We start from the raw sequence: 25,070 nt of genomic DNA, 5'->3' as shown, positions 1-25,070 counted from the left end.
GTGCCAACTAAAATATATGAATAAATTAAACAGGTTTAAAAAACGGCAAATTTATATGGTATTAAAATACTTTGTGTATATTAGAACGTATTTTTTTTAATAAGCGTAGCAGAATTTTGAGAGCTGTTCTGGACCACCATCTACAGTGGCGCCAACTGGTGAGCACAAAAACGGTAATTAAGAGGAAAGGGGACGGCCGCTTCTCCATACAAACGTAGTCTTCATTTTCCTCTCTGAATATTGACATTATGGAAAATATGTTTGCATAATTTGATGTATATTATGTTGACGACCGGTTTGGCCTAGTGGGTAGTGACCCTGCCTACGAAGCTGATGGTCCCGGGTTCAAATCCTGGTAAGGGCATGTATTTGTGTGATGAGCATGGATATTTGTTCCTGAGTCATGGGTGTTTTCTATGTATTTAAGTATTTATAAATATTTATATATTATATATATTGTTGTCTAAGTACCCTCAACACAAGCCTTATTGAGCTTACTGTGGGACTTAGTCAATTTGTGTAATAATGTCCTATAATGTTTATTTATTTATTTATTTATATTAACTATATAATAGCTATGCGCCTACGTTTGACTTTTTGCGATTTTTTATTGTTGTAAAAATTAGGAGCGAAAAACAGATTTCATACACATTTTTAAATGCTCCTAACTCTTATAATAATTTTAAATAATTTAAACGTAGGGTCATAGCTGTGTCAAATATATTACTGTTGCAACCAATTATGTCAAAATATTTTCAAAAATATTAATATCCAGAGAGGAAAATGAGGAGTACGGTTGTATGAAAAGGCGATTTCGCGTGGGTCCTCCACATTCGTCTTAAGTAAGTTTGTATAGCGAGCGAAAATTGCATTATGAATGAAATTCATTCATAAAGTGGCCTTGCACTTTTGCGGCTGGGTGTACGTTACGGTTTGTTAACCGATTTCAAAAAAAGGAGGAGGTTCTCAATTCGTCGGTATCTTTTTCTTTGAGTAATCGGGGACCATACAGTTCCCCAATTACTCAAAGACACCTGAACAGATTTGAAAAATTGGTTTTTTGTTTCAAAGGGTATACTTCCCAGGTGGTGGTCCCATTTAAACTTTATCGAAATCGGTCGAGCGGTTTTAAAAAAATCAATAAGATCTAAAAAAATTATACATTAAAGATAAACATAAAATAACCGCCTTCAAAAAAACCCAGGAACTAAAAAGCAAACAATTTTTGGTATTTACATACGATTTCCTACCCAAACCTATAAATTAAATTTATATTGATTAGATGTGTTTGAAGTCGGGGACGGCCGTGCTGCGGTGGCAGCATGGTTCCATTTTTATCACTTGTCACTATACTAGTCACTTTTGCGTTTACATACTTGTCGGCATGATGACAAAATGATAAAGAGCCGATCATCTTAGCCCTACTGCGGTGGCAGCATGGTTCCAATTTTATCACTTGTCGCTATGCCCGTCAGTTTCGCGCTTACATACTTGCTAGAACATGACAGGCATGGTGACAAATGATACAGAGCCGACCATATTAGCCTCACTGAACAATACAACCCAAACAGGTAGACGTAGGGTGTACTTTTATATGCCCTAATATCTTAACCGATCTCTTATTCCTACCTATCATTCTAACATCTCATACAGGCGCCTAGTACTTTTTATAAAGTTATAAATTAGGAACAGTATTGTAAGTACAAAAAGAGATAGGTTCCTAATATTTTCCTGTTTTTAAAGCGGTAGTGAAATATGTTACCTTAGGTGACTAAAATGTTTAACACTGAACAGAGGCTGATTCCCTAATTAGCAATAACGCGTAATATAGTGGAATTCAATAAACACATAAAAAATTGTTTAATTAATTCGTACATCAGGAATCAAATTACATAAAAGCTTATGATAGATAGGTACAGAGTCAAACCAAGATAAGTTGGCAGCGATTGTAGAAGTCCAGACGGTGCACGGGTTATTTTAAACGTCAAATTTCTATGAAATGATGACGTTTACTTGACACTTGCACCGTCTGAGTTATCAAAATCGCTGCCAACTTATCTTGGTCTGACTTTATTATCATGTTGGCAATTTTGCGGTTGCGTTTGGCTTATCTGAACAGAAAAGGTCGGAAAGTGGGAGTAACGGGACTGAAGTGTAAGTACAGTGGATGTCTAATAACGGGTGATAACAAAAAAATGAGAATGATTTTCTGTAGACTTAGGTATAAACAAAACTATCTACATAAACAAAAAATGTCGTTAATAAAGTTGTTGCTAGTTCTTTTGAGATTCTTGAATTTCAAATGTTTTATTTTTTCAAACATTTGTTTTTTTTTTACAATACAGTCGAAACAAGAAACTCTGCGAAAACGTGTTGTACATTTAAAAAAATCTAACTTAAACATGGGGAAAAGCGACACAGTGGGTCATTTTTGTAGAGAAAATATACCAGTTTCTACTATACAGGGCGTCCCAAGACTATGGGACAACAAGGGAAAGTACCTTAAATATCGTAGATAGGATATTTTTCTGAAAGAAGACTTTATTTTATTTTTAAAAGTAAGTAATATTTCATCCAAAAAAATTCTAAAATAAATTTGCAAATGACTTACTTTTTCTGGGAATGAACCATTGATGTAAGTAAAAGGGGTAGATATGTGACGTTAATAGTTGACAAAACTAAAATCTGGTCCAGCACCCCCTCATTTGCAAATACTACACACCATTATAATGTACATGTGCACAACGAGCAACAGGGATAACCAAATATAGTTAACAGTGCTGCGCAAGCGAGACCCCTATATTTTGCGTATTCCTCGAGGTGCAACAGAGAAAAACTAATAACATTATACAAATGTGTAGGCGAGACGTACATACTTCTTACATTGTCGTCTTAAAGTGATATTAAGTCATTTCGATTTTTAAAAAATACAATGATTTGATATTACCTAATCTTAGACCGTCTCTCACTTCAAGCAAAAATCTGAGCGAGCGAGTTACACTGAGATTAATATCAAATGATTGACTATCATATTTTTAAAGCATGAAATTGACCCTCGTTTTTTACTTCTGAAACCCTGGTCGACTATTCACTATGTTCAACTAACGTGTCGCCTCGAGAAAACCAGTATAACGATATGATCTCAGTTGATAGGGATCTCGAGGTTCCACTTCTGATGGTTTTTCGGAAAAGACAAGTACGCTTGACAAGAGATAATGTAATCACTGGTAATTCGTAGTTACTCCTGGTATTTATATATTCCAATCGTTCACCGAGCGCACGACTCAAGATAACCAATATAAAAGTGTGAACCTTGTTTATTCATAGTTACGATACGTATACGGATTCACTTATATTGGACAAGTTGTAAGTCATGGGAATAAGCGCCTTCAACGGCGGTCTTTATTAGGTAGCGTCAGGAAACAAATATTTATAAAATATATACGAAATTAAAATAAATAGGCACTTTATTTATTTTATGGAAAACAATTTTTTTTTCGCTAACACAAATAAAATATGTAAAACTGTATGTATTTTATATGTAAAACCGATAGTTTATCTATACAATTCAAAAAAATATGCGGAAAGGGCGGTATAAAAAGGAAAATTATAATGTATGGAGAAAAAAAAATTGTATCAAAAACGAAACCGAGCATCATTTTTAATTTTCACAATTCAATGCCTAGGCATTTCCACAGCTGCAGCTCGTTTTAAAATAGAAATAAGTGAAAGTTTTTTCTCTAAACGTTATAGCTTTCATTTTTTTAACGTTAATACTGATTTTGAAGTTATATTTTTTTTTTATCATTCCCTATCGAAGGCGAAATTAGCAATGTCCCACTTTTCTCGATTTGAGACGGCAGCGTGCCCTTACATTAGAATGTTCAATTTAAAGTATTCGTTCTGATTTTCATCGTTTTCATTTTCATCACCTTAGTTGCTCTACAAAGAGGACAAATTAAAACAAATACTCAAACGGTAAATACGTAGTTAGGGAGTTTCGTTCTGTTTATAATCAGCAGTTCCACTACACTAATTGCCAGTTTTTGGATAAAAAGGCTTAATTTGTAAACAAAACCACAAAAATCACTATATGTGTACCTATAAGACTTTAAGTGTTCCCTCAATTCTTCATGGATTCCATCATTAGAACTTTGAACCCGGGACGGGACCATCGGCTTTATAGGCAGGGTCACTGCCCACTAGGCCAGACCAGTCATCATACATTTTACTTGACAAATAGAGATGATTATTATTTATTTCTTTTGTTTATGATAAAAGGTTAAATTTGATTGATCTAATATCTGTTCTAAATATTTTTACACAGTTTTCAACATACATAAATACATCTTAAAACTACACTATAACTCGCATATTAAAATTGTAAATCGAGCTCTCGTTAAAAATGTTGTCCATAGTTTTCCTATTGTTGTACAAGTACTATTTAGTAATTTTTGATGGACTATTCCCGATATTTGGATTTCAAGTTAATGCAAGATATTGTTTTAACAATACTATCAGAAAAACTGAATTTTTGGTTAACAACCGGTTATTCGTATATTAAAATAAAAACCGGTTACATTCTATAGTTTCAAGGAATAGGAGCACATGATTTAAAAAGTTGCATTATTTATAAAAAAATTGCTGACTCTACAATGCATGAAGTGGGCAGGCCTACTTGACACTCGGATAAACGTGTTACTCACATGGGTAATGCATTATTTAGCTGTCGCGCTCACTCAATTACAAGGAAATTTTTAATTTTATTTAGAAAAAATTATGTTTTCAAATGTTATAACAGTACTTACGAATGAAAAGTGATACCGTGAGCTTTGTTTTTGTGCTTGGAGCTATTGAAGCACTGGAAAAAGGCACAACACGGCATTCTTTGGCAATATTTTATCGAATTTGATGACAATGTTGACACTTCAGCGTCACCCGTACGACTAATTCAATATAGGTCCCGGAACCTATATTTTGTGGCTCACGATCGAGCGCCTGGTACCTCATCTACCCCTATTACGTACATCAATGGAATGAACCCGAATCTTGAAATTTTAATCAAAAATTTTACTCTATTCATTTCTTTGGCGATATCATATTTCTGAGATGACTTATTTTTTATGCATTAATTCGATTGGCATCATAAAAATACAGAATGTTTTTTTTTTTCACATTTGAGTCCGTTCGATTTCCAAACAAAGTAACTTATTTTTTTTAAATCATTGTATGCAGTTTTATTCAGTTTTGAAAATAAAATAAAGTCTCCTTTTAGCAAAATATCCTATGTCTTATATTTAAGGTAGTTTCCCTTGTTGTCCCATAGTCTTGGGACGCCCTGTATATTATCATCCAAATTTGATTGTCCTTTTGTGCAGAAATGGAATGACATTCATATGGGTTTATGACATGCTGCTGCTGACGTTTTATTTATCTGATTTTAATTTTCATTTGAACTTGATTTTAATTGTGATATTAATTAATTTATATATTATACTAGTTCATTATTTAATAACAATTATAATTTATTTATTTATTTGTAACTGTGATTATTTATTTAAAATTAATGTAATAATTATACTGTGGATACTAAGTTACTAACATAGTCATAAAGAAAATTTGTAACTAATCTTACATATATGGCTATAATACCTGAAATAAATAGTTCAATTTCAATTTCAATATAGAATTATTGCATCCTTGACAATAAATCGAAAAAGTTGTAGTGGCTGGCTAGCTAATAACCAGGGCAAGCCTGAATTGACTCCAAAGCACTTTTAATTATATGAATTCCAGGAGCCAACGAGATGCCGCCAAAATGTTTAAGTGTTACCAACCGTACATTTGTCGATCATTAAAAAAGTTAGGTCTGGAATGCTGCTAGAAGGTAAGAGCCCCGGAATACACTATAATCAGTAAAAATCGACCATAATGTCTCAGTGCTGCTAGATGACTCGGAATTACAAAAGGAAATCATTCAGTTTGGATGATGAAAGTTATTTTCCTTTTAGCAAAACTTGATATACCTGGAAATGGTTGATACTATACTAGTAATAATTCTACAATACCAGGCAATATTAAACACAAGTATTATGGACAAGTTTGAGCAGACATACATTACAATTCTTGAACTCCAATAACATACCATTTGTATGTAAGAAAGTCCGAAATCCCACAAACCTTCCACAATGTCAGCTGATTGATAGTTTTTTTTAATGTTTGGCTAGTTCAGTGTATAAAAATTATTGGAGAGCCGAAAATTGTGCCCAGCTAATAAAAATGACTTCTTATGTTCCGAAAATGGATAAAAACATTAAAAACGTGAGAGTCAGAATGGCGGGTGTACCTAAATAAAATTAAATGAAAACCATACCATATGTTTGTACCTAATTTGTACTATTTAGTACCTCCTTTAAAAAAATGTACCTCACGGTACTTAAAGTTATCACCAAAAAACAGTACACTCGCCATCCTGACAGTCAGAATGACGGGTGTACTTTATTACGCTATGTTCCCGTGGTTATTGATAAATTCTATGAAAGCCAAATTTTTGTACCTTTTTGTAAATTCATATTCAATTATAATACGAGTCATTTTATTTGTGGTTTCCAAGTTTTCCTCATTTTATAGTTTGCTTGCTATTACAATTTTGCAGGCGTTATAAGTTTTCAAGTTATCGATTTCATTTTTAAGAAAAAACGCTAAGGTACAATTATTTTTATTACGCCAGGAATTAGTACCTTTAATGTATAATCTGTTAAGTTCAAATAACTAAACAAATAAAAAAAGGGCGCCAATTCAAAGAAATCTTTCTAAGAAAAATCATTTTTAAGACATGATTTTCTGAGTTATTTGAACTTAACAGATTAAACATTAAAGGTACTAAATCCTGGTAAAAATAATTGTACCTTAGCGTTTTTTCTTAAAAATGAAATCGATAACATGAAAAATTATAACGCCTGCAAAATTGCAATAGCAAGCAAAATATACAATGAGTAAAACTTGAAAAGCACAAATAAAATGACTCGTATTATAATTAAATATGAAGGTACAAAAATTTGGCTTTTATAGAATTTATCAATAACCACGGGAACATAGCGTAATAAAGTACACCCGCCATTCTGACTGTCAGGATGGCGGGTGTACTGTTTTTTGATGATATCTTTACGTACCGTGAGGTACAAATTTTTTGAATGGAGGTACTAAATAGTACAAATTAGGTACGAAAATATGGTATGCTTTTCAATTATTTTTATTTAGGTACACCCGCCATTACGACACAACACAACAAATAAGTTTGAAATCTGTTTTTCAATTAATAGACACATCAAAATCGGTTACCTTCTTTCTAATGCTAAAAAAACGAACTATGAATGCAAGTGGCAAAAATCAAGCAAATAATGTGTGTAATATTTCAGATATAGCTACATGAAAAATGATGATAGATTTAAACAATGGTTCGAAAGACCTACTTCACACGGACCTACTATTGTAGCGATCTAATGCCGGCATCTTTTAATTTGCAAACCTTGTAACGCAACGACAATAAGTCGGACGAACGTTTGTCGGTCATCGCGGGGTAAGTAGGCGTGAAATTAGTACGAGTGCTAAACGCTGCAGCTGCACTATGCACTATGCTAGCGAGCACTCGATTACATTACACGCACCTTAGTGCTACTAAGAGAGACATATTAAGGGTCTTGAGCGCGGTCGCAGGGGCCCACGACAGCCCAATATTTGGCCACTGGGTGAAAACTCACGCGCTACATGCCCACTATGACAAGTAATAAGTTTTAATATAATTTAATTGATAATTTTAATGTAATTTAATTGATAATTTTGATATTATTTAATGAATAATGTTAATTTAATTTAATTCGTATTTTTAATTTAATTGAATTAGTATTTTAAATCTGACTTTAAGTGTCCATCTTTGATCTGTGAATCTCGCTGTATGTCCAGCCCACTTCCACTTGAGCTTTTTGCATAGCTCAGGGCGTCTGTAGCCCCTGTTTTTTCTCTTATTTTCGAATGTCTAATTTTTTCTATTATTCTTATATTGAGCATGCTTCTTTCTAACCCGCGTTGGCATGTAATGATTTTCTTTTGAGCCTTAAAGTCACAAAATGGAAAGGCCTACTTGGCAAAAGAGGCCATGGATGGCCAAAGACCACTGATGCGATGGGACGAAGACATAAAAAGAACAGCCGGTACAGACTGGATGACAGTAGCACAGGACAGGGACAAATGGATAGCACTGGAGGAGGCCTTTACCCACCCTAGGGATTCTAGAACAAAATATTAATTAAATATAAGTTTTAATTTCATACCTGTAACCATATCAAAGAATAAAAGGCTTTTCTTTTTTTTTGATAAATATTTTAAATCTATTTTATGTAATTTATATGAAAATATTTTAATTGTTGGTTGTTTTGTGTTTTTGTATATGGATCTTGTCCGAAATAAATGTTTTTTTAATAATCAATACAAAAATGATTATTATTCTTATCTATTTGTAATATTAATATGTATATTCAAACACAAAATTTAAGGATCGTTTACAAACTCGTTAACGTTCTTGTCCTTGATTATAAAATTAAAACCACTAATGAATTATATGAATGAGTATAAGTATGAGTATGAGTTGAATTACATTGATTCTGTCGACTCCATAGCTCGCTAACATCTTGCCGCGCCATAAAAACTCCGATGCCTTAATCAATTGAATTGAGTAGGTATGAAGAACTGCTTATCTAAATTCAATATCTTCGAAAAGTTACGTTCCTCGTCGTCATTGTTGAACGTGGGCGGGATTTGTCAAGGGGTAGTAATTAATTGTATTGTGCGGTGATCCAACATTATCAAAGATTTGTGATTTCCTAGTTATTATAATTTTTGTATGACCTTTGCAGATTAGTAAGAATTCTAATCTTTCAGTGAACTCATTAGATGGCGTTATAGGTGTCTAAGTGGTTGCACCATGCACGATTTAAATTTAGGATTATGACTATATTTCAGTAGCGACATTACATACTTCTTAATATTAACTCGTCTTTTTTGCTAAGTAATGATACAGGCATTGAAGCATATAGGTATGTACACTACCAACTACGAACTGCGTGGAAGCTCGTCATTACCGCAGCCACGTTGGAATGGGTCCACGGTCACCGTGCCGTCTTCCACCGATAAATGATAATTTATTATATCTACTACTAATAACGCTGGAAAAATGATCTACAAAATCTAGCTGATTGCAATATTTATAGGGTAAGAAATATTAAATCAATTACTAACCGGCTTCAAAAACGGAGGAAGTTCAAATCGACCGCTTCTTTGTATGTTACCGCAGAATTTAGTAATTTGTTATCAGATTTGTAAAAACATTATTTGCTAAAATTACCCTCAAATCTTATAGGCCATAAATATGAGTATGAGTATGAATTTATTTTAATAAATGAAGGGTTATTCCCACTAGTTACCACCAAGTTGTTGCCAGGGGTAACTACTGGGATTTTTTTCCCCATCTTTTACCACTGGTAAGTACGGGGAAAAAAAATCCCACAATCATTTGCATTTAAAAAAGTGTCAGTTGGTGCTATTAATTATCGTCATTATAATCACTCACACATAGTTTTTATTTAACATATGTGGGTACAACTTAGTATTTATATATTATACCTAAATATTTATTTATCATTAATGTTATTAAATCAGAGCCACTAGCCAAGATTGACAATGTTCCTTTCCTACATCAGCAAAGCATCGTATATTGATGAGATAATCAGAACGCTAAATTCGCGCGCTCTCACAACGGTTCCATGGTGCACTCTGGACGCTGGAATCTGAATCCAGCGATCCGAGTTTAAATCTCGGTGGAACCTTCAGTTTGCTGTTGCTTTTTCTTTTTGTATTTTAGTTTATTTATTATTTAACCAAATTGATTCTTTCCAATCTAGGTATGTAAAACAAATTTAAAAAATATATTTTGGTACGTACTTGGTTATACGAAAAATACATCTTTTTATTTTAACAACAAAGTTTCTGTATAGTCTTCTTCTTATCGTGTAAAGGTGATCCAATTTCCTAAATTATGTTCGTCCAATGTTTAGGCACTTGTATTCCTTGTATTTCCACTGTATAGTAAGACAGACTTAATTGTTATGACAATTAAATACCCTTGTAATTGGTCAAGTTCAACGACCTAATTGCGCAACTCGTCATTTAAAGAGAGGTAATTACCCTCGGCTACGGATGTGCCAGTAGTCGCTAAATTAAACAAGGAGTAATTATAATTGCGCTGTTCGACTGAATCGTAAAGATTGGATGCAAATAGGTACCAACTTTGGAGTTTAAAGATGTAAAATCTGTCAGATACTAACAAGAATCTATGTGTAGGTATGTTTGAAATTCTGTACTGTACAGTTATAAACTAATTTCAACCCTAGATATACCTGTCATTGTATGCAAAGTTACATTACAATCCAACACGTAGTTTTAAAATGCGAATGAAACTCCGTTTGTATGGAAATGTAAAATTCGGCCGAGCTTGTCTGGGACTCTTCAAAGGACTGAAATACAAACTAGCACTTGAATATTACTGAATTTTGTTGAACTCGATATTTTATGTGGGTACCTACTTAAATATACATTAAATGGCATGTTACAGCAATCAATTATTAGGCAATTTCTTCCACAGTATCCTCATAAGCTAGGCCGTCAATAAACTATGTACATTTTATCATTACTAAATAATGGCGATTTGCCGTGAAACTACCTACCTACATATGAATATTTAATTACCTACCTATCTATAAGTACTAGCCTCAATTTCACAATCGTTTTGTCCTCCTTCTCTGTAACTCAGGGATAAAAAAACATTTGGCGCATTTTTACTTTTCTACAAAGCATACTTACTTCACAAGGAGAAATTACTCCGCATTGTTTGTGGATCATTTCTCCAAGTAGGACTTTCTTCATTCTTGCGTTTGTAAATATGCCAACCCTTTTGTAATGGCCGCCGCTTCCACGGTATAATTACTGGGACCATAAAAACCTCTAGCCAAAAATTCTACCTCATCAAAATTCTGTTCATGTTCTTCAAAATGACGCGCTACCTTCACCAATTTTGAAACATACGTTTTAATTATCGACTGATATCGAAGGCAGAGTTTATTGCCATAATAAGCTGGTGTCTTATCCGTCTTCCTAATCGGTTTTGCCCTCGGCTGTTTTGAGTTTTAACTATAAGAATGTTCGTGAAAATTGCGTTGATTATTTACAGGTACATGTTTTTACACAAAAAATGTGTACAATATATGACATGAACAATAATATATAACACCTTGACAATATTTACATCATAAGCTTAATGCTAAATAACGTTTTTTTTAAGTATACATTCCTCAAACTAGTTAATGAAGTTTATTATTTTTATTGAAAGTTTACTCAGAAGGAAACAAACGCCTGTAGTAAATCAATACGCAATACTATATAAAAGCGTACAATAATACTATTAAGTTTACAAAGACATAATTATAATTTCGTTTATTTTATTTTTTCATTGCCTAGGTCTTCTTAATATAACTCTTCTTAATAAATTCATTATTTTATAAAAACTCTTTTTGTACTCTAGGCTCTAAAATTTGGGCCTTATTTTTTTATTAATCACCGTAACCATAACATTATAAATAGTAGGTAGGGATTTCGCTCTCACCAACTCATATTTTCTTGATTTCGCTTCATCTGTTATGAATGAAATGAAATGTGTTTATTTGCTTAACATTATGTACAGATAGGATGGTATAGTCAATAATATTATGTCCAGATAATGTCAATACCTTATACTAGTAGGCATGCAAATTATTTTAAAGACCTATTTACATTATATTACATTAAATTACATATTTGCATAATCAATTACAATAACATTATATTTCAATAAATTATTATTATTAAATATTAACAATGAAAATAGAGCCAAGAATAGAATTAATAAATAATAAAATAATAAAATGTCACAATATCAATAGAAATCTATATTTAAATATTCCTTAACGCTATAAAAATTGTGCTGGCTTAAAAATATTATAATCGCTCGTTTAAATTTAATAAGTGGCATGTCTCTTAACGATTGTGGCAGTTTATTATATATTGTGTATGTCATCCCATCGACATTATTTCGATAAAGCGCCAAATTGTTTTTTGTTCCAAGAAGTTTCTTCAGTCGATTAGCTCTAGCATTCGGATTTACTTGAGCTATAAAAGTAAAGTATTGGTAATGTTTTTTTACAAAAATGCATATTTCTGCTATGTATATACATGCCAAAGGAAGAATTTTAAGTTTTTTAAACATGGGTTTACACGATTGCCTTTGTACCAATACCGCTTAATGCTCTGATGCACTTTTTTTGAGCTTTAAATGCTCTATCAAAGTCAACTGAGTTACCCCAGATTATAACGCCATATCGTAACACAGATGATACATAGCTATGGTAGGCGTTTAAATCTGTGTCTAAGGATGCGATATTTTTTAGTCGTTTGAGTGCGTACACAAATCGGTTCACTTTAGTGCATACAAGGTCAATATGTTTCTTCCAGTTACAGTGTTCGTCAAGAGTTAATCCCAAAAAGACAGTCGAATTAACCATTTCTACTTTAATATTATTGTACATTCTATTTATAGATAATGCTTGGCTCTTATTTGTTCTAAATTGTACAGCTTTGGTTTTACTAATATTAATTCTAAGATCATGATTATTCAGCCAATTTACTATGGCTTTAATAGATTCATTAATTTCATTTTCAAAGGTGTCTACGTTCGTACATTTAAACAATAAAGTAGTATCATCAGCAAATAATATAGATTTGTGTGTTGTTACATCGGGAAGGTCATTAATATATAGAATAAATAATAATGGTCCTAAAATGCTTCCTTGAGGAATTCCTCGGCCATAAAGTTTATATTCTGACATGACACAAACTTTTTTATCATTAATTACTTTACATATTTCAGTGCACTGTCTCCTATCATTTAGGTAGCTAGTAAGCCAGTCATGGGCTTTACCTCTAATGCCATAATCGTAAAGTTTATTGAGAAGCGTTTTATGGTTTACAAAATCAAATGCCTTTGACATATCTAAAAATAATGCTATAATAGGCAAAAGCAACGCTTGTGAACCCAGATATTACATCGATTACATTTGTGTTTCATCGGTTTTGATATACGAGTCACGCGGAATAAATTGACGGAACGTAAAAGGTGTGGGTTATTTGGCGTTGCCCGTGGGCAGTTCCCAGCGCACATGATGTCCAGCAAATGCCTAATGATTTCAACATTGTGTCAAGGCAATGCTGACGTGTCATGCCTTTTGCACTGAAGTATTTCACACAAATCTTTCACTTTTCGAAAGGAAATATGTTGTAGGTATATAGATTTTGCTATGTAAATGGTGTAAACGAAAAACAGTGTGTGGACCCATTTTTCGGTGTCCATTTATTTTATTTTTATTTTCTTTATTTAGGATTACCAACAGATATAACATCTTATATGCTCTTATATGACAACAGGACTGATGCTTATCTAATTATAGGTAACCACATCTTATATAAGTGTCTTCTTCCAGTAAACATGCAGTAATCTTACGGTTCAATTAATTAGTACCAGTACATTACATTAACTAATGCTACAACTAAGATGATGTTAAATAGTTGATAACAATTATTAACTACTTATATAAAAATATTTAAGCTAAAATTTAACACAGCGAATACATGTTAACCCTTTACCAACCTAAGGGATATATATTTCCCACATGAAGCACTTCAAACATGTGTTCTATTTTCGATGAGTAAGACTGACATTCCATTGTTATTTTTGAATTGTCAGCCTGGTAAAGGGTTAAGATGTAAGTCAGATGACCAGCTAATGTATTGTATTGTGCCTTAAAGATAATTTGATGATGTATGCGTGGCTACAAAAACTGCATGTACACCTGAACCCGAGTTCGTGCTTTTGAGAATCTCTTCTTTAAATCTTAGACGACTGAGCAACATAAAGTACCTAAGGTCAACCGGAATACATGCAACTAAGGGGTTATTTATTTTATTTATTTATTTTATTATGGCAACAAACAGTCATTACATCAAAAGAAACAACAGATGGACTTCAGAGAAGACAAACAGTACCGAAACATTATAGATGTTGATACTGAGTGGTAACGATAGATGCATCGTGCAACCCAACAGACAGGTTTACAACATTTAAATCGATAGAACGTTTGAAAACAAACTAAAGCTTAAGTTGATTACGGATGCACTATACTCTGTAAATGATTTCTTTCGGCCATCTGAGACCACCTGATTACTTGCCCAAGATCAATGTAAATACGAAGAATAATAGCTGTTAAGTAGTGTAAGATTGTTATTTATTAAACAATTTTTTTATTTTATTATTATTTCCTTTATTTCTCTTAATTCTTAGACTGAGGTTTTTTACAATATGGATATAAAAGTAAAATATAAAAATACATAAAAAAAAAAAAAATACAAAACACATATAAACATATTGTAAAAAACCTAACCTAGGGTGCCGCCAGCAGCGGGGCAAGGCCCAAGCTGCCGGTGGTCAGGGCCGCAGGGAGAGGAACCGCCGCACTATCCGCGCCGTGCTCAAGATCACCGCCTTCTGCATCTGACCCTTGATCCAACCACCTAGCGAGAGTCTCTCAAGGTGTTGTTCGAGACTCTTCGCTATGAGACCGTTCGCTGAAACGACTATCGGGACAATGATCGTCGAATCAACATCCCACATGGCGGTTATCTCGTGAGCCAAGTCTAGGTACTTACTGGATTTGTCCTTCTCGGCTTTCACGAGATTCTCGTCATGGGGGATGGTGATGTCGACGAGCACGGCCCGGCGTTGCGATCGATCTATTATCACGATGTCAGGCTTATTGGCTACAATAGTCCTGTCAGTGATAATAGATCGATCCCAATAGAGCGTGGCACGACCATTTTCGAGAACTGGCGCAGGTGAGTACTTGTAGTACGGTACTTCGCGGTCCACAAGGCCGTATAGAAGAGCAAGTTGCTGGTGAATAATCCTGGCTACGAGATTATGTCTGTGCAAGTACTCGCCGTTAGCAAGATGAGAACAACCGGAAATGATATGCCTGAGTGACTCACCGGGACGGCGGCATGCCCGACAAATGTCGACCGTACCGTCCTTCAGGATATATTTCCGATAGTTGTTCGTCATCATAACTTCGTCCGCAATTGCACAGGCAAAACCCTCGGTTTCTCCGAAGAGGTCCCCGAATCGTAACCAGTTCACCGACGCGAGCAGGTCCACGTCGGATCCCGTTAGGGCCTTGTAGAACCGCCCGTGTAGCACCTTACTCTCCCATGCCGCCCTGCGATCCGCAGTACTTAGTACCACAGGTTTGCGCCAGTTCTCGTTTGCCAAGGAGAGCGGCGTGAGGTTCCTATCTACTGCCACCACATCACGATGCATCCCACACTCGTTGTTAAGGAAATAATTCCTGAGATTGCACACCTCGCGGTTGTGGAGATCTTTGGCGTTTAGGAAGCCTCGACCTCCACACTTCCGTGGGATGTACAATCTCATAATTGACGAGCGTGGGTGCAGCATACGGTGTGTGGTGAGCAGTAGTCGGACCCTCCGGTCCAGGGCGTCCAGTTCGGTCTGAGTCCACCTTAGTATGCCAAAGGAGTATGTGAGTAAGGGCATTACCCAGGCGTTGAAGGAGCGCACTTTGTTGCCTCCTGACAAAAGACTGTTAAGGACTTTTGTGAGTCGACTAAAAAAGCGTTCCTTCACCGACTGTCTAATACCCTCGTCCTCAATACCCAACGACTGTGACATACCAAGGTATTTGTAGGTTTCTGATTCAGAGATAGATCTGAAAGACATTGCCTCAGATAGTTGTAAATTTGTTGAATTTACAACCTTCCCCCGCTGTACATGCATAACCGCACATTTATCGACACCAAACTCCATGTTGATGGCACTACTGAAAACTTCGGTGGTTTTCAGTAGCTCCAACAAGTCTTGGCTATTTGGTGCAAATAATTTGAGGTCATCCATGTACAGAAGGTGAGAAATGACTTCACCCTCTCTCCGAAGCCGGCAACCTAGTCCCGAATCCTTCAGCAGGGTGCTGAGGGGATTCAGAGCTAGGCAGAACCACAGGGGACTCAGACTATCACCCTGGAATATTCCTCGCTCAATCCTTATAAAATCCTGCGGGCCAGGGCGGTCATCCCCACCTCCTGGTTGACGAAGGACTGTGGTCCACTGCCTCATACACGCGCTTAGGAAGGCTCTTAAAGCTGTATCAACTTTATACAGCTCTAAGACCCTCCCCAGCCATGAGTGAGGCACCGAATCATAGGCCTTCTTGTAGTCAATCCAAGCGGCAGAGAGGGCCCCCTTATTCCGCCGGATTTGTTGGCAAATGGTCATGTCTATGAGGAGGAGCTCTTTAGTACCACGGGACCCAACCCTACATCCATTTTGAGCGGAGGCCAAAATGTTGTTTGCGACAATGTGCGCGTTTATTTTTGATCTCAAAATGGATGTAAGGAGCTTGTAGAGTGTAGGCAAGCACGTGATGGGTCTGTAGTTCTTTGCTTCCGTGGTACTACCGGACTTATAGAGCAGGAAGGTGACACCAGTTGTTAAGGAAGGTGGGAGAGAACCAAGCTCGAGGGCTTGTTGAAATTGTGCTGCTAAGCGTGAGTGCGAGCATCGGAACCATTTTAGCCAGAAGTTGTGCAATCCATCCGGCCCAGGGCTTTTCCAGTTCTGGGCCGTGCGGATGGCACAACTTACGTCATCGGGGCTGATGGTAATTGCCCCCATAGGTTCAATGGACTCGCACTCACGCTCGACAACACTCATCCAACCCCCCTCGGTGTGTTCGACAGGCACTGACCAGATGCTACGCCAGAAATCAGTCATGGCAGTAGCATCCGGCGACCGCGTGTCGGACGCACGAAGGTTGGTTTCCTCCCACTTTCGGTATACCTTCCTTTGATCACTCTGAAAAAGACGATTCTGCTGGAATCGATCCACACGCTTTCTGTAGCGGCGAATACGGTTTGCCCATGCATACACTTTCTGCTTAAGAAAGTCGATGCGCTCCGTGAGATTGGCAATATAGTCGCGGGGCTCAATACCCGTCCCCGCGAACGCCTGATTCACAAAGCGCATTACTCGGGGGCGGTGGTTGCCCCCCCTGAAGCAGATCAGCTTTGCAATGAGAGTCCTAAACGAGTTGATACGTCGCTCGATCCGTATTTGCCATGCGGGGGCGCCTCCGGCGGTCCTAGGTGCACGTTCAGCGTCCGGAAACTTGACTCGTGCAACACGGCACGCCGCGATGGCTCCGCAATACATGATCGCGTGCGTATCATCTAAATCTTTACTAGTCCGCAGATATGGCTCTAGTAAAGCGTTTAGGGCTCCCATTAGCGCTAGATTGCGTTTATTCATAGGCAAACGTGGTAATCGTGGCCTAGTGTTGGGTGTGGACCGATACTGCGTAATCACCTCTTCCAGAGTCCTCCTCAGTTGCTCATTGGCAGATGTACTCACGCTCTGATTCGCAAAGTCCCCCTCATCGGTACTGAAATCAACCCGCGGCGCCCCCGATGCCAGGTCGGGTGCGGGCATCGGATCCGGCGACATGGCGGGCAGATCTCGCACCGAGGAGGAGTCCGCGCGAGCAGAGAGAGCCTCCTGGCGAAGCCGATCAAGTGTCGCGTCATCCAACCGCTTTAGCCGCTGAATGACGCGCACCTGATCCGATAATCGTTGTTCCGATACGATGATGGTAGGTTCAAGAGCCTGAAACAGAGGAAGTATTCTTGAGCGATACGCGGATAGCTGTGTTCCCCCCTCTGTAGCCCCATAGTAGGCGCGCATGACGTTCTCATTCATGGATTGAGACCATCGCATGCGACGCACTACACCACCGGCAGCGGGAGCCGTGGGCGGGGCAGGATGTCCCGCAGGCCCCAAGCGTGCCGGCAGCGGTGGCCGCCCTCGTCGCGCAGGTGGTCGTGGCGGCGGCGGCGGCGGCCCGCACTCGTCGCTCGACTCGCTGGTGTCGGGCGCGGTGGCGAATTCATCGCCCGACGACGGTTGCGAGGAGACGGACGAGGCGGGCGAGGGTGGTGGACGTGCGTTTTGTAGAGACGCTAATTGGCCGCGTGTTTTACTTCTCGTAATCATTTCCGTTAGGTATGCATCTTGTAATACATGTCGAACATTTATGGTATCTTATTATACCCGATATATGATTCTTGATTGTATGTAGACATGTCAAGGGTACTTTTTTCCATAAAATAAAGTTAAAAATCAACATGTAAATACAAAATATAGAAAATAATTTAAGAGAAAATAGAAAAACACGTTTGACTTTGACGGCGTCATATTTTTTTTTTAGTATTATTTAGTTATTTTAAACTTAAAACAAAAAAAAAATATAATTAATTGCATATGATAGAAATAAGTTACACTTAAAAAAAAATCGTTCATTAAAAATTATAATTATATTTGAATATTATATAAATCTGATTAATTCTTTTTAAAATAAGTTAAAATAATTCGACCCGTAATGATAATGAACTTTGAAATAATTATATTTGTGTAAATAATGTTTTCATCTATAAAATAATAATGTGCGATTAAATAGATATAATGAGTTGACATGTAAAATAACTATATTTTATCAATAAAAAATAAAAAAAGATAATCTATTACTTATCTTATTGCGCCTATTGTGTTAATTCTTGAATACGATTGGTCGAAATGCCCTCTGTTACATTTTATTCTCCAAGTAGCTCACTTGATTCTGGCTGCAGCGTCATCTAGTGCATGATAGCAGGCTCTAGTGATAAGTAACATCACTAGAAGACGGCAACTTTTATAATTCACGTTGTTAACACGGGAACTGAAATAAACGCAATAATCCCATAGTTGCATTTATCCCGGTTGATCTTACCTGTTTATTTATGTGCAATCGGCAATAAAAGCTTGATTGTCTTCTACACCCTTGCCAAAAGCTTTTCTCGTCTCTAACGTCTCTAAACGTCTCTAAACTTTCTGATGTTGTTAACAGAGTGAATACCGGTTCGCGGGCGGAGGGTACGGGCGCGGGCTCGGCAGCGGCAGCGGATCCCGCGGCGGGAGCGGCAAATTGTGTTCGGCGGCGTTAGTGGGTGGGGCGCTGCTGGCGGCCGTGGCGGTGCTCGCCGTCGCGGCGCTGGCCTTCTACATGGGGGCCTTGAGGCCTGACAACGGGGAGCGTGAGTAACAATGCAACTAAGCTAGCTAGAAATTCACGTTCCACCTCTGATTCTTATTGAACGTCTCTTGTTATTATCACCTCAACTACTCCTAGAGTGACATCAATGAGGGTAATAATGGGGAACGTAAGTGAACTTTTTTTGTTTGTTTTTAATTTACTGAGAAACAAACAGTCTAAAATAAACATATGAGCAATTTAGCTAATAGCTACAAATTGATTTCGTTATAGACCTAATTTACAAATATCTGTCTACAATTGAAGAAAAATTACAGGTACTATCTGGTTGCTGCAACATTTAACCGTTATTCATATATTTACTTTAATAAAGTGATAATTCGGTTACCTTGGTAAAGGTTGACTGGAAGAGATCCCTTACAGGGATAAGTTCGCCTTTTTACATTGCCAACAATTTTTTTATTGTATCTTTACCTGTCCCTTATGTACAATAAAGTGTTTACATACATATATACATTACATATACATATTATACACTCCTAATTTTTGATTTCCATTTCATATTCCTGTACCTAAATTGAATTAGGATCTAAATCGGACGTCGCGATATAGTTTAATTAAATAGTGTCAATTTCTATTTCACACACATTAATGGTCTCATATATTATTTCAGCTATAATGTCGTTCGAGGGCACGCTACGCGTGACCCGCGGCGACGTGTACGGCGGCGCGGCGGGCAGCCCCGCGTGGCGCGAGCGGCAGCGCCGCTACGGCGCCGCGCTGCGACAGGCGTACGCCGCGCCGTCTCCGCTGCGCCAGGCCTTCGCCGGCGCCCTCGTCACCGGCTTCGGCGACCGCCGGCTCGACGTGCACTTCAGACTCTACCTTGACAGGAGAAAAATACCAAGGTATGGAGGTTCACCAGGTTCAGCCTAGTTACTACAACCTCAAGCCCTAATGTAACCCCATTTTTAAACTTCGATTTCTTTTTCAGTTCTGTCTCAAATATAGAAGAAACGCTGAAAAATATTTTGATTCAAGACTTGAACTCGAAGAATCCAGCTTTTGGACAAATTAAAATTGATATGTCTAGCATAGTTATAAAGAGGGATCTAACCCACACATACCACTCTGAATCTTATGTCAAAGAGGCTTTAAATGACACCATGGTAATAAGTAGTTCAAAAGCACCTCCGCCGCTTAGTAGTAAAGATAAGACACTGCAAACGAGAGTAGGTGTTGTTCGCAAAACCACAGTGAAACCAAGTATGTCCAATAAAAAGAAAGATCCCGATGAGCCGGATATTGACACAGAAAATTTGCCTGTAGTTCAAGGTACTTTCCAGATCACAAAGACTGAAGCTGATATTACTGAAAATAAACAAAACTCTAGTCCACCAAAAAACGACGAAAAACCAAATATTAAGACAACGCCTACAACGAAAGCAACAACTACGGCTAAAGCACCCTCAACGAAACCTCCCTTCATTAGACCGTCTACGTTTAGACCATCCACAACAAGAAGAGTTCCTACAAGTACACCAAAGGCGCGACCATTTACGATTAAGTCTACCTTGAATGTAAAACCAAAAACAGATCCTACTCCACAAACCGATTCCGAAAGAACTACGACTAGATTGGCGACGTCATCCATTACCACATCATCTCCTCCCGAGATAAACACGAATAATGTTTCTCAAATATTACTGGATCTCCTTACTAATGAAAATCAATACAAAGATATCCCTAAAATCGATACTCTTTTTACTGTACCACATGTTGTTGATAATGAACCGTGGCGGCCAATCACCAGGCCATACTACGAGTCCACCAGCAGCGTGCCTGTGGTAACTGAGGAGCAGCCTATAGAACCCATTGAACAAAATGCTGAAGATAGGATCGGTGTCGCTGAGGTAGTAGAAGATTCATCGGTTCTAGAAAGCTTTTTAAGTCCTATCCCTCCAGTGAAAAAAAGAGACAAAGTTACGTATAAGCCTCCAGGCTTGTTAAGTGTGGATCCTAATTTGGGTGCAGAAGTATACGTACCAAGTCCTGTATACACAAGTTTTACTCTTCCTACGTTTGCCCCACCATTGAAAAATATGGAAACGTTAGGATCTAGTTTTCCGAAAGCTCATCCCATTCCTGTCGATAAAATCAGTGCAGTAGTGGAATCAGAAGATACAAGCGGAGACGATGAAGATGATGGAAAACCAGTGGAAAGGCCTCCTAAGGAAAAAACGACGTCTGTAACACTAAACGTGGTACAATTTGAGCAACAAGATAACAGTACTGAAAAAGTCTCAATAGAAGGCGCGTCAATTCTTAAGAAACAAGAAGTCACTACAAGCAGTACTTCATCAACAATTACAACTTCAACTTCAACCAGCACCATGTCAACTATGTCCTCAAGAGACATGTCACCTAGCAGTACGACGAAAGCAGCTGATGGTCACGACGATACGGAGAACTCCACAAGGCGACCGAATAACAAAGTTTCGATTATACCAAGTACAGAGACCCCTCACCACACCTGGGAATTGGTAAATACCTCAACCAATGATAATGGCACATTCAATAAACACTCACCGGAGAAATATTACAATGATACGTTGCAAGCTATTATTACTAAAAATGACGCTCCATTTCCAAACACTACACCAAAGTTCTCGGGAAAAGTATCAATACTAAGAAATCTGACAGAAATTATAAAACGATATACACAAAGCACGACTGAAAAACCTATAAAAGAATTGGATGAATCTGAAAATGAAGAGCGCCAGACTCACATCAAAATGACTGGATCAGTTGAACTTGTACCCGAGGATGAAGTCGAAGCAACAACAACACGAGTCATCACTCTACTACCCGCCAAATCTAATCTTGGCGTAAACCGTCCTCTACGACCGAGGCCGTTAATACGGGTTGAATCTCCGACGAAGGAAAATGAGCGTAGTTTTTTTCGTAGCAATATAAGATCTCAGACGGTTACGGAAAAGACTACAAAGAGGAGTATAAATGATAATGACGATTACGTGACACCTAAACTTGAATTGAAATCTAAGGACGGAGAAGTCAAACCCGACGAAGAAGATATGTTAACAGAAGTCAGTGACAGTATAACTTTCGCCAGTTCACCAGACATGGTCACTGGTAGTAACCGATTTCCTAAAGCGAGTGATGAACTAGGAGGTTATATTCAAATTAAGAAGGAAAATGGCACATTCGTACCCGAAGGCACGTATAGGGTCTCATACCATGTTACTGGAAGTGTTAGTAGCAAACAGGCGAACAAAACTTTAGACCTTCCTGCATACGAACTTGCCTTGGAACCCGATGTCGTTTTAGAAATACCTACTAATCAAACAAATACTCTTACTATTGATAAACTAAAACAATTAGCGAATTTGGCGACGATATCAGATGCTCAGAATAATACTTTATTTCGAACTCCAGGTGGAGTCATTTCTACCAAAGCTATACCATCTAGTTACACTTTAAACCAGGCGGGATTCAAAATTTTAACTAAGACATTTAGTAAAAGTCCGCCTTCTAAACAAGAGGTAATCATCATAGAAAAACCTGTTCCCGAAAAGAACTTCAACAAATTATATTTAGAAAAAGAAATAACAAAAGACGCCGTTAAAACAGGTATGATTATTAGTTATCTGTAAACTGTTTCTGGCGTGGCCTTTCCTAACCTATGAATACTGTGTGTGTACTATTTATATCTTTAAAATTCTAATCTTTATTTATGCCTATGTTGTACAAAAAATAGTGTATTAACGTAAGTTTATTGGTCTCGAAGAACCTTTCGATTCTGGATAGAAATGGGATCGATATGTATATTTTTTTAAAATCACAAATCATAATGTTACTGTACTTTTTCCTCAAAATCTGTAGTAATGTCAATCGACAATATCGACATTAGGTACTCAAAAAGTTAGAGAAGGTCTCCTAAGATCATTGTTTGCGTAGCAGCGCGAGATCCAATTTAAAAAATCTACCCTGTATATACTGCTATAATTGTATGTGGATAAAGCCCACCTTCACATACATTTTAAGCCTTGCACGTGAAAATTGTTCCTAATTGAAGCAATGATGGGTTTGACAATGATTTGATTGCATTACCAGAGGAATGCGACAACAGCACGTCATTCCGTTGCACGAGCGGCGCGTGCCTGCCACTGACGTCGCGCTGCAACCGCCTGCTAGACTGCGCGGGCGGCGAGGACGAGCGCGCCTGCTCCTGCGCCGACTACCTGCGCGCCGACTTCGCTGACGCCAAGATCTGCGACGGCGTCGTCGACTGCTGGGACTACTCTGACGAGAACAGATGCGGTAAGGATGGGTTCACTCGTATTTCCCTACTCATTGAATGATGCTCGGAGGTTTGACTCATATCGATTGCTGGATCACCCAAGATTAAGTAGGTATTCCGAAACAAGATCCTATTGTAAAACCTTACAATAGGATCCTACAACTAATCCTGCAGAACCATACAAAACTTGAAACACCGCTCATGATGTTGATGATCTTCTCTTGATCAGATGTTAGCAGTTGATGTTTTGCTCTTTGCGATTGCTAGATCTCTATAATCTCCATTAAAAAACTCCCAGCTGATTAAGTATCTCGAAATATTGGTCATTCGTTACATAAGATTTTTCAGGTAACCCTGCTGAACTATGTAGGTTAGCATTTTCCAAACTATGGGTCGCGAGCGAATATTGAGTGGAACTTGAAACTACTAGGTTATCTGGGAGTTACCAATAATATTTTATGCCCCCTTTTTAAGACGGCTAAGAGGTGGGTCCCGAATTTGGCAATTATTACTCGTAGTAGGAGAGAGCAGAGCCCAGTCAACTTTGGGCACCACTGATGTTGGGAATTACTTGAAACAACACTCATCGTTTTAAGCTCATTGTACTAAACTCGGGCTTTACTTACAGAATGGTGTAGGGAAGACCAGTACGTGTGCGCGAACGCGAAGCAGTGCGTGGAACAGCTCCGCGTGTGCGACGGCGTGCCGGACTGCCCGCTCGGCGACGATGAGAAAAGCTGCGTGGCGCTCGCCGACGAGATCGACAACGAAGTCGTACCCTACAACGAGGAAGGTAAAGGGGATTAATGGGCCTTATTCTACATTGTAAATACACAAAAAATATTTGTTTTTTTCTTTATTCTTAACTGATCAGCGATTGACCCTGGTATCTCCTGATGAAAAGTACCTAACGACTAACCACAGTAAGACAAAAGTAACTCACTGATTCCATTGACCATTGACTAATTGAATGACGGTTAATGGAATCTTGTTGTCTGAAATGCGAATATCTATCGAAAATATATGGTTCGTAAACAAAAATGGTCAAGGCTTTTAGGACTTAAAATATTTCGGTCGGTTTTGTTTAGCCATTCTTAATAGACCGCGGGCCAGGAGCATATTACGTCAGTCATCGCCTCCTGGCTGATACTTTGTCAGATGATAGTTTAGATGCTGTTTTAAACTTAAAAAATCGTCAGCCGGTTCTATCGCGGTGGAATGACCGTCAGCTGTGCTGTAAAATAAACATGTAAAAATATGCGCCTACCACTTTATGTGCGGAAAAGTATGCGTAATGTGTAAATTGCGTAATCCGTTAATGGCTTTTTAGGCGATTACATGTTTACATGATTACACATTAAATGCTACATGCAACGTTTCATGATTTGTTTTTGCTATCATAAAAAGGTATAGCACTTATTTTTTACATGTTCATGCGATCAGCTGATGTTCTTACCACC

At 37.7% G+C, this 25,070-nt stretch overlaps 1 protein-coding gene across 2 annotated transcripts in view; it reads left to right on the top strand.

The window, feature by feature from the left end:
* Positions 1–25,070, top strand: part of LOC133519100 (uncharacterized) — a 93,665-nt gene that overhangs the window by 48,276 nt on the left and 20,319 nt on the right. For both annotated transcript variants that reach the window (XM_061853017.1, XM_061853018.1), the window contains exons 3-7: positions 19,146–19,332; positions 19,963–20,197; positions 20,284–22,940; positions 23,424–23,630; positions 24,239–24,403. In XM_061853017.1, coding sequence (XP_061709001.1) covers positions 19,146–19,332; positions 19,963–20,197; positions 20,284–22,940; positions 23,424–23,630; positions 24,239–24,403 — 3,451 coding nt within the window. The remainder of the gene's footprint in view (positions 1–19,145; positions 19,333–19,962; positions 20,198–20,283; positions 22,941–23,423; positions 23,631–24,238; positions 24,404–25,070) is intronic.

Source organism: Cydia pomonella, chromosome 6 (assembly GCF_033807575.1).
Source record: "Cydia pomonella isolate Wapato2018A chromosome 6, ilCydPomo1, whole genome shotgun sequence".
NCBI lineage: Eukaryota > Metazoa > Arthropoda > Insecta > Lepidoptera > Tortricidae > Cydia > Cydia pomonella.
Note: the sequence above shows the minus strand (reverse complement) of the source record. Positions and strands in the feature narration are given on the sequence as shown.